At 40.0% G+C, this 18,756-nt stretch overlaps 1 protein-coding gene and 1 long non-coding RNA gene across 2 annotated transcripts; both read right to left on the minus strand.

Moving 5' to 3' along the window:
* Positions 1-10,256: 10,256 nt before the first annotated feature.
* LOC130989280 (uncharacterized) lies at positions 10,257-12,729 on the minus strand. Its single transcript, XR_009090555.1, has 3 exons — positions 12,428-12,729; positions 11,177-11,237; positions 10,257-10,558 (listed from the first exon to the last, which is right to left on the minus strand). It is a non-coding gene; the product is annotated as an uncharacterized LOC130989280 (long non-coding RNA).
* Positions 12,730-16,221: 3,492 nt separating this feature from the next.
* On the minus strand, positions 16,222-17,705 carry LOC130990833 (uncharacterized). Its single transcript, XM_057915066.1, has 2 exons — positions 16,542-17,705; positions 16,222-16,341 (listed from the first exon to the last, which is right to left on the minus strand). The coding sequence occupies exons 1-2, from the start codon at positions 17,703-17,705 to the stop codon at positions 16,222-16,224; spliced, it is 1,284 nt and encodes a 427-aa protein (XP_057771049.1).
* Positions 17,706-18,756: the final 1,051 nt, after the last annotated feature.

Consider the following 18,756-nt stretch of genomic DNA (forward strand, 5'->3'; position numbering starts at 1 on the left):
CAGCTGCCCAACTCTTGGCCGCCACATTATTCAGGGCTCTATCATTCTTCGACCTCCCTGACGTAATAATGAAATCTCGAGGTTTATCTCCTGCTTCCCAAGCTTTGTAAAGTTTATTTTTGATGAAATCTTCAGCCTGTTGGTTAGGTTGCTGATTAGGTTGCTGCTCTACCGAGTTCCGGAGACGACTCTTGATACTATCTTCCCCACGAATCATCGGTTTCTTTGCCTCCAAATCTTTCGGCGGTCTTCCCCTTTTTTTCACCTGCGCTTCCGCCTCAAAATTCCTGAAAGTTTCCACTATCCGCTGAGCTTTGATAGCGCTTTCCATCATCCTTTCCTGTTTTACACAATTTTTATCCTGATTGACCGAACTTTCAAAAATGACGATCTGTTGTGAATCTGCTTCAGCCCGTGTATTGCCACCATCCAACTGCCCATCAGACTCGTCTCCCGAATCTATCTCTTCCGTAACCGGCACAGTGATCGCCTGTAAGATATCTGGACCCGATGTCAATCTATCTCCACTGACATCCTCAAAATCAACATTCCTATCAGTTAAAGCCAGCGACTGATTATGGTTCTTTGTTCCCCGCGGTGTCTGAATCTGCTCTTCTTCAACAGCAACCTGTTTCCAAACCACCAACTGATTTATAATCTGCTCTTCTTCGACAGCCACCTGTTCCAAAACCCCAAACTGATTTTCAGTGACAATCTGCGGTCTGTGATCTTGGGCAGTCCTATTCTGGTCCCAAGATTTTGGTTTCCAGTTAGGTGCCCTAACATCGTTGGCAGCTCCCTTGTTAATTATTTCATTGTCTTTACCCAGCGACATGTCTTTGTCCTTCCCATTCCTGCTGTCCTCCTTGGATTTGTTCTTCATTCTATTACAGTTATCAATAGAATGTCCAGTGATCTTACACTTAGAGCAGAAGGCCGGGAGTTGTTCGAATTCAAATTCGACGTGAAATGAACGTTCTTCCCCGTCAACCAGCAAAGCCTCCGGAAGAGGACGCGAGAGATCAATTTCCAACAAAATTCGAGCATAATGTCCAGCAGCACCACGTGCAGAAGCCCCATCAACTTTAATAGGTGATCCCATAGCCCTTCCAATACCCGTAATGACATCCAGAGTCCAAAATTCTAAGGGCAAATAATAAATGCGCATCCAAACTTCACAAAGTGAGGAAATTTCTTTATAGGGATCGAAGAATCTTACCCATTCGCGTAATCGCATGGTTCCGAAAGGTAGCTCCCAAGAAGTGCTTTTCTGAACTAACGCCTTGTCTTCAGCGGTATTAAATTTAATAGTGTAGAAGCTCTTTCCCATGGGGATGATTTGCCAATCATTGTCAATATTCCAAGCCACCTGAAGATCACGTTTAAGATCCGTGAGAAGACGCGGCTTCTCTCCTTTCCTAAGAAGAAGACGACCAATTAAAGCATGCTCAAATTGATTTATCTTGGGCAGCAGATGTTCTTTTGGCACCCTAAGCGTGGGTATTTCACCAGAGAAGTCCGGTTGCAGCGAAGTGAAGCGATGAACAAGCACATCCGGCGTACGTTCAATTTGTCGGGGTCTCCTCAGAAGCGAAGCAAAAGAAGTGATGCTCGGCCGATGAAGCTCCGTCGCCGAGGCATTCTTAGTATTGTTTCCCTTTATCAAATCCGGAACCCTAGTATTGGATGTAGTGTTTTTATGATCCTGTGAATTTCCATAAGTTCTACCAGCAAAAGACGTCGTTGTTGATTCCTCAGCCACTCCCTTTGTAGATTCAGCAGCAAATTGCTCTTTGTCATGAACTTCTCGATGGCTATGATTAGAGAAGTTATTGGAAACTTGCGGCAGATTCAGCCCTGTCTTATCAACCATTATCGATTGGTTGATGGTTGGCGTCGATGACTTGCTCGGCGACGTTGGCGGCATCGATTGGTGGACGTTGGACGACGTGCCGTTGATCTCATCCAGGAACTGCATTTTCCTGAAGGGAGCGGACTTTCTCCAGTGGCGGAGGTGCGAACTCGGGCCACCAGAAGATTGGCCACCAGAAAAACCAAAAGTCAACACTCACCAGATCGGGTAATCAAACTCTCCCTCCGACGGGATCCGACGCGACAAAGGGGGCAGTTTTGCGGTCGCCGGATCCAGCTGCCCGCCTCAATCGAGGGCGAGCAGCGTCTGCAACAGATCGGCAGCGGACGGAGGTGCCGAGGGTGAAGGAGTGGGCGACCGAGATGCAGCGCTGGGGAAGCTCCGATACGCGCAACCGGAGAAGCGGGCAGCAGCGGTGTCTGCGATATCACCGGACGAGCCGCGCTGCAGCTGCTGCTGTATTTGTTCGCGTGCAGATCTCAGTTGCTCTGTCGTTGGATGCTAGAGCAGCGGCGGATGATCGGAGAGGGGGCGACGACTCTGCAGCAAGCTGGGCGAACGGAGGCAGAGGAGGGGCGCCGCTGTCACTCTCCAGATCGCGGAGGTGGAGAATGTGCGGCGACTCAGATTTCCAGATCTCGTTTCTCTCCCGCACAGGAGCTATGGAGAAATAGCAGCAGACGGGCGACTGGGCGAGTGAGTCGCGTCGGGGCAGCGCGGCGACGAGCGACTGGGCGAGCAGCGAGCGACGCGGCGTTCGGGTCGTCAGCCTCCCGGAGCGCCGAAGAGAAGCTCAGCGATCAGCAGCGGGTCGTCGAGAGAAAAGTCTGATGAGTTGTAAGTTTATGTGTGCCAAGTAATTTGAATAAATATGACAATATTTATCTTTATATGCATTTAAATTTTATTTTGTGTTGCTTTACAAACAAATATTTTTTTATCAATCGATTAATGGAAAAACAAGGGTTGAACATGATGTAATTGTCATTCATTTTCAATTAATATACACGATCTTTTTAAATTTAAATAGACGTGCTACTATAAAATTAAGCAGTTCAATTTATTTTTTTATTTTTAAATAGGATCAAATACTGATTCTCCAATTAATAATTTTTCAATGAGCCATTTTGATGTTCAATATATAGTAAATGTAAATCTAATATAATATTTAATTAAAAATAGTAATAATAGATATGTTAATATAAATAAGGGATAATTGCGTATAATATCACCAACTATGTCCAAAATCCATTTTCCCCATGAACTTCTAAAAATCCAAATTATATCACATACTTTGATTTGTGTTCAATTTGCCCATGGACTTATTCTTGACTATTTCAAATTATACCCCTGTTTTTCTTGAAAAATGTAAAATTGACCCCATCACATAAAAAATTGCACAACTACCCCACTTTTGGAACTTTTTATCTAATTACCCTAATTATAACATATGCAAACCCACGCTCGCCTAAAATCCTTCCCGCTTGTTTGGCATGGAGTAGATGGACCTCACCAACCATTATCACAAAAAGATAAAGGAAGGTTCAACTCCATGTGAAGGCACTAACTAGTGTCGGCAATAATGGCCAACAAAAGAAGGTGGCTATCACCATCCAAGCAAGCTGGCCACGAAGAAGGAATCCAAGGCCAGCTACCGAGCAATTATAGAGGGCATCAAACCTCTATATAAACCCAAGCTCTGGAGAGAAGAGATCATCGAAAATTTTCACAACCTTACTCACACAACACACTCTCTTCGGAAAACTATCTTTGTATTTTAAATTTTGTTTTCAAAATTTTTTCAATTCTAGTTTTAGTTTCTTTTATTTTATGTATACAAGAATTAGCTACTATGAGTAGCTAAACAAGTTAGTCTCCTCCCCTAGAGAGATTATTATGAAATAAAATAAGTATTTTATAATTCCTCTTTTAACTCTTTATTTTAGCCCAATTTTCGGTTGAGTAAAAATATTTTCTTTTCATTTATCAACAAAAGTATTTAACGTCGAGACACAGTGAAGGAGGGAAACTGATTCCTGAAGGTGACCATTCGGCGAAAGCCGAAAACACAGTGAAGGAAGAAGGTTGCAACCATCTCTTGCGAGTGCGTGGTTGGACGAAAGCTGAGGAGGCAGGAAGTCCGTAAAACGCGACAAAAGCTCCTGAAGGTGACCAGTCGACGAAAGATATATTGTTGATTTATGTTTTGAATTATTTTGAAGTGTTACGGAAGCATGTTGGGCCATATTTTGATTATTGCATAATAATTTTGGGTAATTTTGCCTTGAATGAAAGCATGTTGGGGTTCTTTGTTGTTACTTTGATGATGTCGGGGTCTTTTTTATAATTTGTCTGAATGTTGGGTAAATTTGTAATTATCATGAAGATGAATGTGGGGAGAATGGACAACCTTGAAAGTATTTGATATTTTGTGGATTTTTTAAAGATGGTGGGAAATTTGGATTTTCTTCAAAGTTGGTGATATTCTATGCAATTATCCCTATAAATAAATATAAAAAATAGGGTTAAATGCATGTAATATCATGAACTTTAGTCGAAATCCAAATTTAGCACGAACTTCAATTTGCCCAATTTATATGGCTAACTTTGCTCCGTGTTCAATTTTAACACCGATTTTTGACGTGACTTGCCGGCACACGCTTCGATCCTATGTGTCATTGACGTGGCTCGTCGGCACAAGCTTCCGGCCAGCGAGCAAAAGCTGCAATTTGCTCGCCAAACTTTCTCTCTCATCACTCTTTCTCTCTCTATCGATCACTCTTCTTCCAACACCACCCCTTCCTCCTCCTGCCGCCCCTACTTCGCCTCCGCCGCCGCTGCCAGACATCACAAGCGTGGCGCCGCTGCCTCACTTCTCCTCTGGCAGCCACCGCCGCATCTCCATCCGACCTCTGTCTTTCCCATCTCTAGGTTCGATATCCCTCTCTTTCTCTGGTTACGCCGCTACCTTCTTTCCCGGCGACAGCAGTCGCAAGCCCCGCCGCCGCGACTAACCAGTCCCCAAATCTCCCTCTTATCTCTATAAAATCCTAGATCCCTAATTCATACCACACATCCTCTTGATTTTCAGCGACCACAACAGTACCCATGGCCGCCGCCGACCTCCACACTCCAATTCCCACATCGGCGCGACAGCTCCTTGCCACCTCCGTGTCCTCACCATCTCTGTCTTTCCCGATTGGATTTTGGAGACGCCATGGAGTTTGGGGAGAATTGGCTGGGACGGGAGAATCTGAGAGAGGGGGTGAAGGGCTTGCTCGTCTCTCTCTCTATCTCTTCTTCGCCGCCCCTTCTTCTTCTTCTCCGACCATGCTCGTTTCTCTCTCTATATCTCTCTTTATTCAGTGCTAAAATTGAACACAGAGTAAAGTTACACATTTAAATTGAACACGGAGTAAAGTTACACATTTAAATTGGACGTTTTTAAGTTACAAATTATGACGTGTCATTTGGAAGACACGTCATTGCCACGTGGTTCACGTCGTTGCCACGTGGTTCTGAAATTTCTGTCGGAAAATAAATCGGTGTTAAAATTGAACACGGAGCAAAGTTAGCCATATAAATTGGGCAAATTGAAGCTCGTGCTAAATTTGGATTTCGACTAAAGTTCATGATATTACATGCATTTAACCCTAAAAAATAATACAAACGTAATTAAAGATTTAATAAATTTAACCATATCTGAAATATAATTTTTAAGATGATATAATTAATTATTCATCTATAAATTTTAGATGAGCTAATATGATAAAAAAAACACTATAAAAATAAAATTAATACTATAAAAAAAGAATAAAAGACAGATAACGTGACTTCAACCTTTTTAATTTTTGCAATTTCGTCCCCCTAATTTTTTCTGATCTTCAAATTGTTGAGTTAGAGTTTACATGGATTAATTCTCCATGCAATATTTATGTTACGTCGTCGTTTGCAATAAAATGGTTGAATATTGGAAATTATGGTGCAAATACATAATACGAGTCCTTTATAATTTGGAAAAAAAATAATTGGAATTGTATGAAACAATATCGTTTAGGCCTCACAAATATGACATCTTCTTTACTAATCCACGTAAGCTCCAATTGAACACTCTGGCGATCGAAAAAAAATTAGGGGGATTAAATTGCAAAAATTGAAAAGGTGATGATTTTATTCGCCACACTTTAAAAGTCAAGTTAAAATTGCAAATTCGAAATAGTTCATTATTTTATTTGCCAAAACTCCTAAAAAAAAGAGTGGAGAGTGGGGAGAGGAAAGAGGAGAGAAGAATAAATTAATTTTATGATTTCAAACTATTATAACTTTGTGTCAATTTTTTAAAATATAATTTTTACATCAAATTAAAGATATTGTCATGATCTTTAATTTAACATCCATATTGAATATTTTTCACGAATCAAATTTGATGATTTTTAGAAAATAATTAAAAGAAAAAAGAGAAGTGAGAGAAAATTTGCTAAAAATCATATAATGAAAATGGTGAGAGAACGTGTGAGATGAGAGAGTTAGGAGAGAGAAAGTGTGATAAAATGAATGATAAAAGGAGAGAGAAAATCTGGCGGTAAAAAGTTACCGTTAAAAACTGGTGTTTCATATATATATATAGATATAGATATAGATAAGTCACCTTCAAGGCTTTAACTATATTAAGCATGTAAAGGCCACATTTTGACTATGCAAAATACAAATATATTATGTGTTAGATAGTTACTGGTAATATAATAATTACATATTAATTGTTTGATCAATTAATCTATAATCTATAATATAGTAAAAGAACAACTTTCAATTTAAAATCAATTTTTAAAATTGAGTGATAATTTTGTAGTTCTAATAAAATTGAAGGTTTATTTGTAAATAATATTTTTTTCCCTTTTTCTTTATCTTCTTGTTTTTTATTTTGTTTTTTTAAATTATGAAATTCGACTGATTATAAAATATTTAATATGCATATAAAATTAAAGATCGCGTGATAATAGCTTTAAAATATAGAAGTTATATTTATTTATAGATTAAATTTTTTAAAAAACAAATTCTCTCTCCTCTCTCCTCTCTCATATTTTTTTGAATATATATTTTTTTTATTTTTTTTATTTTTGTTTTCATTTTTTTTTTACTTTTTTTTTTGCCTTTTTCGTAAAATAAATTTTTATAATTGTGAAATCTTCTTTATTTTTAAATTTTTTGTTATATTATAAATATGATAATTGAGTTGATATCAATTTTATATAAACGTAAAATTTTAAAAATATTTTTTGTGAATGGCACCGGGTGCAGATGCTAGTATATTAAAAACACAACTTTCAATTTGAAATCAATTTTAAAATTGAGAGGCAATTTTGTAGTTATAATAAGACTGAAGGTTTCTTTGTAAATTATATTTTTTTCTTTTTATTTCAATATTCTTTATCTTCTTAATTTTTTTGTTTTATTTCTTTCTGAAATAGTGAAATTCGACTAATTATAAAATATTTAATATGCATATCAAATTAAAGATCACGATAAGAGCTTTAATTTGAGGGTTAAATATCAAATACAAACTAAAAGTTGTCCCCCCTTGAGCAAAAATAACCCTATGACAACGTTCGTTGCGTTTAACTCCTTAAGGTACAGATTAGTACACAAATTCGTCTGATGGCTCAACGGTCATTACATTCCGTCCAAAATATTCATTTTTATTTATTTTTAATAATTGGGGCATACTTAGCATTTAATAGCGGGAGTGTTCTGCATTGTTTCATTCTCACTCTCTCCTTCTTATTTAGTTCATGAACTCTAGGTTTTATAGAATCAATTGAGAGTGTTTGAGACGAAATTTTTATGATTCAACTTGGGGTTTCACTCTCTTTTGTGGACGTCTAGGATGAGTCCGAATTTGTCTTGCAATTCATGGACGAGTTCAGCAAGTCGGAGGACGAAGATGGAACTAAACTATGAAGATTGACTCATCCAAAAACACCTAGCGGATGGACTCGAATTTATACGAGGTCGTCCTAGGGTGGTAAGGTGACTCAAGTCGTCTCACAAGGAAGACTTAGCAGGGCTCTAATCGTGTTACTCACAAGGAACTTAAAGGAAATCTAAACACTCTAATCAGATAATTGGGTCTGTCACTATCTCGCTCTCTAATCACCAAAGCATAAACAGAAGGAGCAATAAACATTAACTAATGCAGTAGAAAAGAACAACTTAAGAACACAAGGATTAAACAAGAAAACTATCAACTAGGGTTCCAATCTCGAATTCTAAACCAAACGATCGTAAACTCATAAACATCAATGAGTAAAAACTAACTAGGCAAGAACTAAATCAAGCATAAGATTCAAATTCAAGAAAGCTTTAATCTCCATAAAATAAAGGAATAACATTCTTCAATGAAAGAAAACCGAGAGCAACAATAACGATCTAACGATACTCGTAAATTATAAAGATTCAACGATCATAAACTCAAATCATCACATTCATCAAAAGCAATAAACAAGAATTTAAATAAACCAAGGGATTCAAATTACTAAGGTAAATAAATCGGTTCTTACACAACGTAGCAATCCAAGGAAAACTAATCCAATGAGATGAGAGTTGGCATCACAAGCGATCCAATGAATCCAAAAGCGAAAGTAAATGTTTGAAGCTCTAAAAACCTTAGAAAAACTGTGGAAAATCGCCCTAGAGGCTGCTGAGTTCGAAGATGTCAAATAAAACCCTAAAAATCGGTTTTTATAAGCTGAAACGTAACTGCCGGAATTGCACAGGGGCGGCGGCCGCCGTGAGACGGCGACCGCCGTGGGACGGCGCCACCGTGAGGGCCCTTCGTGGATTCCTTCAAAGGAGAGCACGGCCCGCGCCGTGAGGCCGCGGTCGCCGTCTGGACGGCGGCGGCCGTGGCACGGCGGCGGCCGTGAGTCTGCTTCCGAAAGTCGCTCGAAACGATGCTGAAAATGCTAAACGACTCACGAATCCTGCACACGACAAAAATACACCAAAAAGATCATCGAGCACGTGAAAAATTAGGTAAAGAGGTATAAAACATGCTCGAATGCACGGTAGAAACACTAGCAAATACTGCCCAAAAACGAGGTAAACAACCCCCCCACACTTAAATCCTTGCTTGTCCTCAAGCAACAAACACAAAATCGAAAGAAAACCCACAAGCGATTCTTCTCACCAAGCAAACACAAACCAATCCAAGTCCTTCAAGAAATCAATGTCCCCCAATCAAGTGTTCAAAGCTAAGATTTAAAAGTGCAACAACAAGGTGATACCACTCAATCCTATCAGACCCAATTCTCCGCTAAGGGTGAATTTCCTAATGCAATTTCCTTTACAATCATGTCTCGTTCCTTTTTCAAATTCTTTCACTTTTCACATTACTCTTTTTTTTTTTTGGGTCAAGTTATTTTTGCTCTTAATAAGTGGGCCATAATTCACGAGATTGCACTTTTGGAGGTGATCCAAAATGTTCTCGTGTGGTTTCCCATGCTCATAATGAAATCATTAGAGGAGCAAAGACCCAGACTATCAGAAACTCAACAACCAACCAAACAATTCAAAATAGAGACAGATATTAGGAAATTGCACTGAAAACACTCCCCTTAGCTTCTACCGGACAAATCACGTCAAGAGTTTCTCATCAGGGTGTTGCACCAAAACCTTAAACTACTTACACTTCATTGGGAACAAATCAATCAGGAAAACAAGGACAACAAACCAAACAGACACAATCCAGAATCGCCAGTGAATCACCATCAATCATGTGATATACTTAAAAACAGGCAAGAAAACAATAGGAGGGGACCATTCGCCCCAAGACAAGCAAACAGGGCACCACAACCAAGCATGCAACGTAGTGATAACGCATCAAAAACTCCGCATGCAGCACAATCAACAACACCACCAAGACAAAACCATAAAACCCCCACAACGCATAAATCACGCCCCTCCCCCACAGAGAAACACTTGCACTGTCCTCAGGGCACAAAAAGAGAAAGTTTAAGAACATCCCTGGATAGGAGTGCAGTCAACACGGCGACGGCGGTAGAGAGGGCGGCGACCACAACCTGTAAAACGAGCAACCACAAAAACCCACAACAGAGGACATCATAAAACAAGAATATATGTACAAAAGTGGGTAAAAGGGACGCTCAGTTGGGGCCCCGAGGGGGGCCCGGGGGAGGGTGCCAGAACTGGTCCTGGTTCTGCAGGGAGAAGGCGGCCCACTGCCTCTCGAGGTCGGCGATGTAGTTGTCGCAGCCCGATATAGCCAGTGATAGCGTATACCAAGTATCGTACGACTAATAAAAGAAATAGTGAAAGAAATAAGAATACATCTTGTTTTAGCGGAAGCAATTGCGAACTTTACTCATTTTAAAGAAGGATTTCAAGACCAAAATAATTACTAGCTTGGGTAAACATGATTAAGCCATTGAAACTTAGCAAGGGTCTGAGAAGTATTTCCCTTAAGGGATATTACAGACATAAGCAAATTAAATAAAGAGTTTCATCAGAGTTATGCAGCGAGATGCGTTACTATATGTGTGAAGACATATAGCAGGGAGTTCAAATTCTTATAGAGTCAAAGCTTATAAAGATAAATATGAGACATAGGAAAGACACAGCCAACTGACAATTCCAACAGCTTTCACCCATCCTCGCGCCAAGCCAGACCTGCATATTTAGAAATACATGCAGGGCTGAGTACCAAAAAGCACTCAGTGGACTCATGCCGGAAATAATTGAAATGTTGCTCTTAGAGCTATATGTCAATCTTGCCCTTTTCAATGCATCAACAGGATTTAACTGAGATTAAAAATACCTGTTCATGTTTTTCTGTCATAAACTCATTTGCATCATCATAATAATATCATTAGTCTGCAGACATTATATATTCACGGTATGTGCCAACTATGAGAACTCATATAATATATATATATAAGGTGAAGAGAAGGAGGCCTCCTTCAAATCACCGTGACCGGCCGACTAGAGACGGCTCACGATCACCTCTGCGCACAAAACCTTTACTGTCATATAAATCAGTCAAAGGCCGATATCTTGCATCATGATCATAATCATGTCTTTCATAGAGGCAACATACCATATCTCATTCTCATCAATAATAAATATGGCAAGTTGACAATTTTCATAATACTTATCAATAATGCTTCAACATGCTTCATTTTCATAAGATTCATCAATAATGCTTCAACATGCTTCATTTTCATAAGAATTTGCATTTGTACTCATTATCATGGTAGCTAGCCATAATAGAGTTAGAATAAAGCCCACCTGTCTCAGGGGTCGATGACGTAATGCTCAGAGTCGTACTAACGCCGGCCGTCACTCGAACCTTTGGTGGCGCACGTGGTTTAGATTGTCATGTGACAAAATAAACTCTAGTTAGAATTTCATCTAACTAATATCTCAATACTTATGCTTTCATCATATGCTTAATCTCATCTTATAACCTATCTACTATTTACCCAATTGGACCTCTCAATTTAATTAGATATCTTATCCAATTAAAAGACTCTCAATCCTAGGTAAATAGCATTCATAAACATCAAATAGTCATTCATACTTTGCAATAATCAATTTCCACATAATACATTTTCACGATTTATCACAATAGTCAAATGACTTAAAAAAAATAATCCTATGAACTCGAAATCTTTTTCCTTGTAAGTAAATTCCCAAATATTCACGTAAGCTTGGAAATAAATATAAAATTTTCTAGTAGTATTTTCATGACATAACATGGTGTATTAATCCACCAAAACTTTAAAATCCTCAAAACAATTACAAAGTAGAAATTTTCAGACTCCTACAGTTTATCATTCTGCTCTGCCTCAACTTTAACGAATAAACTGTTTTGACTCAGAAATCTCCTAGATTCGAGACTTACACTGTTGAAAACCTTTCTGCGTCTAGTTTTATTTAAAAAAAAGTAGAGTGAAAAACTCCAAGTGGTTTACGAGATATGGGTGTTTTCCCACAGTCTACCAGATTCGGCAGTTTTGCACGACTGGAAGCTATGATTTTTGAAAAATAGTAAACGTTGGCCAAATGGTTTGAAATTTGGTGTAAATCAGTATAATACATGTATCTTTCTATCATAAAAATGTGGGAGGCTGAATGTTTTTGAAAGTTACTGAAAAGTGTGACTCTAGGGACTGCCTTTCTAAATTTCCGGTGGACATGCGCAGTAAACGTTTTGCATTTTAAAAAGGTAGTAAAAGAAGTCCAAATGACTTGAAATTTTACCAGCGTCCTCAAGACACATATATCGACACACTGTAAAATTTGGAAGAGTTTTGGACGAGGGAAACCTCGTCGACCGATCAGTCCAGAACGTAAGAAAACTTCTCAAAATGGTTGAAACAACAACATATACACATATCATCATAGATCTATACTTTCATCACCATTCTCATGCATTTTCACACTAATAACTCATCATGCTTCAATTATGCATCAATATACATGCTTATACCACAAGAAAATATATATATAACATAAGAGGAGGATTGAGGTTGCTACCAACAAGATCAATGGAGGTGGAGTAGAAGATGATGCGTAGTATGCTTGGAGCTTGAGCTTGAAGATGAACACTTTAAGAAACCTTAGTTCTTACTATATTTGGTGGAACAAGAAAAAGAAGTGTGGTGGAGTGAGGAGGAGGAGGAGGGCTGCTGAAAATAAAGAAGAATAAGAGAGGGAGGGAGATGAGAGAGAGGTGTGCATGTGCTTGTGAGCTTAAAGTGTGGAGGAATGAGTTGGCTAGTTAGATTAGCTTTTTAGGGGCTCTTTAATGGTGCATGTGATTTCCATTGATGGGAAAGAGAAGAATAATGTGGGAAAGTGGGGAGGGAGCTAGTGCTGCGTAAGGGTGAGAGAGTGAGAGAGAAAGAGTGAGAGAGATTGAGAGAGATAGAGAGAGTGAGAGAGAAAGAGAGATAGGTGTGTATATATATATATATATATCTATATATATATATACTTGAATAATTATAACTCTTATTTAGTATGTGGGAAAAATATATCTCATGAAAATATATTTATTCATGTGAGGAAAAATTATCTCTATTATGATATATCTAATATCATAATAACAATGCATCAATAAATCATATGTGAATATTCTACCAAGTAAAATATTTATATCACATAGACATTTTAATAAAAATATAGGGCGAAGATAGGTTTCTCAATAAGAGAATTTATAAGACTCGAGAAAATAATATCGCCTCCTATTAAACTCTAAAAATTTCTTATCTCATTTATTCGCCCACGTGCATAATTCCTCTAGCTACTATTTAAAACTCAATTTAAATTCGAGCTAGGGCACAAATAGCTTCTCAAAACACGGGGTGTTACATCCTTACCCCCTTAAAAAAAATTTCGTCCCGAAATTTGAAATCTCACCTTCGGGAAACAATTCTGGATATTTTTCCTTCATTTTATCCTCCAATTCCCAAGTTGCTTCTTCTTGCCCGTGATGTCTCCATTGTATTTTGACTAAGGCAAGTGACTTATTTCTCAATTGTTGGATCTTTCTATCCAACACAGCTTCGGGTCTTTCTTCATATTTCAGGTCTGGTTCAAGAGATATATCCTCTCGATGAATAACATGCTTCGGGTCAAACACGTATTTTCTCAACTGCGACACGTGAAAGACATTGTGAACATTCGCGAAATTTGGAGGTAACGCGAGTCTATAGGCAACAGGGCCTACTTTTTCCAATATGTCGTATGGGCCTATAAATCTAGGCTTGAGCTTTCCTTTTATACCAAATCGGTGAATCCCTCGAGAAGGGGAAACTTTCAAAAAGACTTTACTTCCCACTTCAAACTGAATCTCTGTGCGTCTAGTGTCGGCATAAGATTTTTGGCGATCTTGAGCTTCTTTAATTCGTTGCCGAATTTGTCTCACAGTTGTGATCATTTCTTCCACTGCGTCAGGACCTAACACTTTTCTTTCTCCTACTTCATCCCAATAAAGCGGAGATCTACATTTTCTTCCATAGAGGGCTTCATATGGTGCCATGTTAATAGTCGTTTGGAAACTATTATTGTAGGCAAATTCAATCAGGGGTAACACTTGTTCCCATTGAGCTCCTCTATCTAACACTACAGTCCGAATCATATCTTCCAAAACTTGTATAGTTCTTTCAGACTGTCCATCCGTCTGTGGATGAAAAGCTGTGCTAAAATTCAACTTAGTACCCAATTCCCTGTGTAAGCTCATCCAAAAACGTGAGGTGAATTTTGTATCTCTATCGGAGGTAATCGTCATTGGAACTCCGTGTAAACGTACTATCTCACGAATGTATATTTGAGCTAACTTTTCAGAACCACTTGTGACAGGAATCGGTATGAAGTGAGCACTTTTCGTCAATCTATCTATGATCACCCAAACGGCGGTATTCCCTCTATTCGACTTTGGCAAGGCAGTGACAAAGTCCATGGCAATGTGGTCCCATTTCCACTCTGGGATTTCTAACGGTTGTAATTTGCCATAAGGTCGTTGGTGTAATGCCTTCACTTGCTGACAAGCTAAACATCGTTCTACAAACGAAGCTATGTCTCGCTTCATGCCTTCCCACCAAAATCTTGCTTTTAAATCTTGGTACATCTTCGTACCTCCCGGATGTGCTGCGTAAGGCGTGTCATGAGCTTCGCTCATGATTTCATTTCTTAATTTCTCATCATTGGGTACACAGATTCTTCCCTCAAACATCAATGCATTATCTGCTGCTTCTTGGTATGACTCAAGCTTCTCGGTACGGATTTTCACTCGCAATCTTTCCAATTTCTCATCCTCTCTTTGCATACTAACAATCCTTGATCTTAGGTCGGGGGTAACACTGAGTGTCGCCATGATCAAATCTGTGGTTTGCGGTGGAAATACCACTTCCAACCTTAACCTTTCGAATTCCCTAACCAAGTCATTCTCCTTGGTTAGGATACATCCTAACTTGGATCGTTCCATTCTGCTCAAGGCATCTGCCACGACGTTGGCTTTGCCTGGATGATAATTGATTCCACAATCGTAGTCCTTGACCAATTCTAGCCATCTTCTTTGTCTCATATTCAGATCCTTCTGTTCAAAGAAATATTTGAGACTCTTATGGTCGGTGTAAATTTCACACCATACTCCATAAAGGTGATGTCTCCAAATTTTCAATGCGTGCACTACTGCTGCTAGCTCTAGGTCATGTGTCGGGTAATTTGCTTCGTGTGGCCTAAGCTGTCGCGAGGCATAAGCTATTACCTTTCCCTCTTGCATCAGTACACAACCTAGTCCTTTCTTTGATGCGTCCGTATAGATAGTGTATTCCTTGTTTGCTTCTGGAACGGCTAGTACTGGGGCGGTGGTCAACCTCTTCTTCAATTCTTGAAAGCTTTGTTCGCATTCGTCTGTCCACAAGAATTTGACTTCTTTCTTGAGCAGATGAGTTATAGGCTTGGCTATTTTGGAGAAATCTTGTATAAAACGACGGTAGTAGCCTGCTAATCCTAGGAAGCTACGAATCTCGTGAGGTGTCGTTGGTGATCTCCATTCTTGCACTGCTTGAACCTTGGCAGGGTCCACTTTGATTCCTGCAGCTGAAATGATGTGGCCTAAGAAATTGACTTCTCGTAGCCAAAACTCACATTTGCTATACTTAGCATAAAGCTTTTCAGCTCTTAGCTTCTCTAGCACAGTTCTAAGGTGCTCTTCATGATCCTTCTCATTCTTCGAGTAAATCAAGATGTCGTCTATGAATACCAACACGAATTGATCCAAATATTCGTGAAACACTCGATTCATGAGATCCATGAATACGGCGGGGGCATTTGTTAATCCAAAAGGCATCACTATGAACTCATAGTGTCCGTATCTCGTGCGGAATGCTGTCTTTGGAATATCCTCAGGTCGTATTCTCAATTGGTGATATCCCGTCCTTAAATCTATCTTTGAGAAAGCGCGTGCTCCTCGAAGTTGATCAAACAAATCGTCTATACGTGGCAAAGGATACTTGTTCTTTAGGGTCACCTTGTTTAATTACCGGTAATCGATACACAATCTTAAACTTCCGTCTTTCTTTTTGACAAACAGGACCGGTGCTCCCCAAGGCGAAACACTGGGTCGAATGAATCCCATGTCCAACAATTCTTGTAGTTGCAACTTCAGTTCTTGCAATTCTGCTGGTGCCATCCTATATGGTGCTTTGGATATTGGTGCTGCTCCAGGTTCCAAGTCGATTGTGAATTCCAATTGTCGGTTCGGGGGTAGACTTGGTAGAATATCAGGGAAAACGTCTTGATACTCCCGCACTATAGGTACATCTTCAATCTTTATTTGTGCTTCCTCTTCTTGGCTCAAGTATACTAAATATGCTGTCGCGCCCTTTTCTTTTAGTATCTGGTTCGCTTGCACTGCAGAGATGATAGGTGTCTTCTTCCATTTCCTATTGATGGCATAAAAACATGTAGGTTCCAAGCCAGGTGGCTGGAATGATATCCGTCTCTGCTCGCATTGTATCACCGCATGGTGTTCTGCTAACCAGTCCATTCCCAAAATGATGTCTGTGGTCCACATGCGCAGAACTCTCAACGTCTTAGCCTTAAGCTTAAGAGGTCCTAATTCGAATTCTAAGTTAGGACACACATGTGTCACGGTGGTGATCTTCCCTAAGGGAGTGGCTACCCTTAAGTGTAGCTGGGCTGGTTCTACATTCAGCTCTAACGTATCCACACAAGTATATGAGATGAAAGAATGTGATGCTCCAGTATCAAAGAGAATAACAATGGGTACACCTTTCAGTTCCCCAATACCTGTTAAGTTTCCTTGGTTCTTATCGTGATTCTTCTTATTGATAGCATACATCCTTTGATATTGCGGTGGTATTCCTGCTTGCGGTGCAGGTAGCTGCTTATGAGGCTGGTTTGGACGGCGAAAAGGTTGTTGCTGTAGTGGTTGAGGTAGAGGAAGAATTCCCTCCATTGCTCTGAGTTGTGGGGTTGGAAACTGATTGGGTCTTCCTCCACTCATCCCTTGCTGTCGGTTGGGGCACTGGCTCGAGTAATGCCCTGGTTTCCCACAAGTGAAACAATTTGGGTTTCCAGCTCTGCACACTCCTGTGTGTAACTTGTTGCACTTAGGACAAGGGGGTATCCCTTGGTGTCCGGGGTGTGAGGTCGCTGGTCCACCATAAAATAATTTATCGCCTTTCACGAATGGAGCCTGGACATTCTGACCTTGCCATGGCTTTTTACCCTCATTTCCACGATTTTCCCATTTGCGTTTTCCTTTCTGTCCTTGGTTAGAGTAGGGAGTGTTTGATACTTGCGTATATTGAGCTGATGGAGGCGTTGGTGTGTGTGTTATTTTCTCTGGTTGCATTGCTAGCTCCATATCTAGAGCTCTGTTCAAGGCCTCGGCGTAGGAAAGTGCCGTTTGACTTGCCAATACAACTCTTATCTCTTGTCGCAGTCCGGCGCAAAATAACTCGGACATCTTCTCATCCGTATCCACTCTATACGGTGCATATCGGGCCAGATCGCAGAATAGTCGATCGTACTCCACTACAGTTTTATTCCCTTGCTTTAAGGTGGTAAACTCCATCTCCTTCTTTTTCCTATAGCTTCTGGGTATGAACTTCTCACATAGAGCAGTCTTAAAAAGCTCCCAAGTGAGTTCATCTAACTGCTCTGGGGTCATAGTTTTCTGCTTTGCTTCCCACCAATAGTCGGCGGTTCCTTTCAGCTGGTAAGACACGCACATAAGACGTTGTGCGTCGTTGCATCTCAAAAATCGAAAGATTCGTTCCATAGCACGAATCCATTCTTCCGTTTCAGCAGGGTCTCCCGTGCCTGCGAAAGTCGGTGGGTTCTGTCTTAAGAAAAGTTCTTCCACTCTCCTATCTTGAGGTGGAGGCGGCGGTGTAGGTTCTCTGGGTTCTTCCTCATTCTCGGGTGTATCTCTGTTCACTCTTCGTGGAGGCATTATGACAATCTACAAGTTTGGGTCAAAAGATAAGTTCCTCTATGTGACAAGGATCATCTTACTCTAGTCTTATGGCTGAGTAATTCACAACATACCATGCGTCTCATATATATATATATATATATATGTATATACATACATTATCACATAGAGTATACTCAATCAATGTATACAAAGTGACAATTACTTCATAACAATGCATCAAAACAAGTAATCACATTTCTCATTTAGTCAAAAATGGCCACTTCGGCCCATCATGTATATACCGTGAAAATTGCCTCAGCGAGGACTTCTTTTGTACAAAATGTATACTATGATCTATAAACTGCTATAGGTCAGTACAAAGTACTACTCTGCTAAAGACCTAGCTACTGCATCAATACTGCGTCTATGTACAAGCAGCCCTACAATTGGGTACAGATACTATCCGTTACCCGTGTACTATAGGGGCCTAAAATAAGTACAAGCCCTGGTCTGGGATGGAACTATCCATTGTTAGCCAAATCTAGGGCTATCTAGACAAAGCTACCATATATATACATCTCTACTCAAATACCATCATATCAAAACCATATCCACCCATGACCTCTACCATCACCCCGGCTACTATCGTCACTCCCATCCTCCGTAGCATCATCACCGACATCTGCTCGAGCGTCACCCAATCGGGGCACATACGGCACACCATCCTCACTGTCAGAGTCGGCACGGTGAAAAGGGTCGAAGGCGGCTCTCTCTCGAATCGGATCTCCTCGAGGGACGTCCGTCTCGAAGGCTTGGCCCATGTTAGAAAGATCCAAGGGCTGTGAGATGAGAGTCCCAACAACCGAGACTGATCCTGTGTCGTCCTCCGTGTCTCTAGCTGTCCCCTGGGGTC

The sequence above is a fragment of the Salvia miltiorrhiza genome, chromosome 6 (assembly GCF_028751815.1).
Source record: "Salvia miltiorrhiza cultivar Shanhuang (shh) chromosome 6, IMPLAD_Smil_shh, whole genome shotgun sequence".
In the NCBI taxonomy this organism is placed as follows: domain Eukaryota; kingdom Viridiplantae; phylum Streptophyta; class Magnoliopsida; order Lamiales; family Lamiaceae; genus Salvia; species Salvia miltiorrhiza.

Coding starts and splice junctions, on each gene's coding strand:
- LOC130990833 (XM_057915066.1), bottom strand. CDS start 17,705: ATGGAACGAATCTTTCGATTTTTGAGATGCAACGACGCACAACGTCTT. Junction 16,342..16,541: donor AGATCACCACCGTGACACAT/GTGTGTCCTAAC, acceptor TGCCATCAATAG/GAAATGGAAGAAGACACCTA.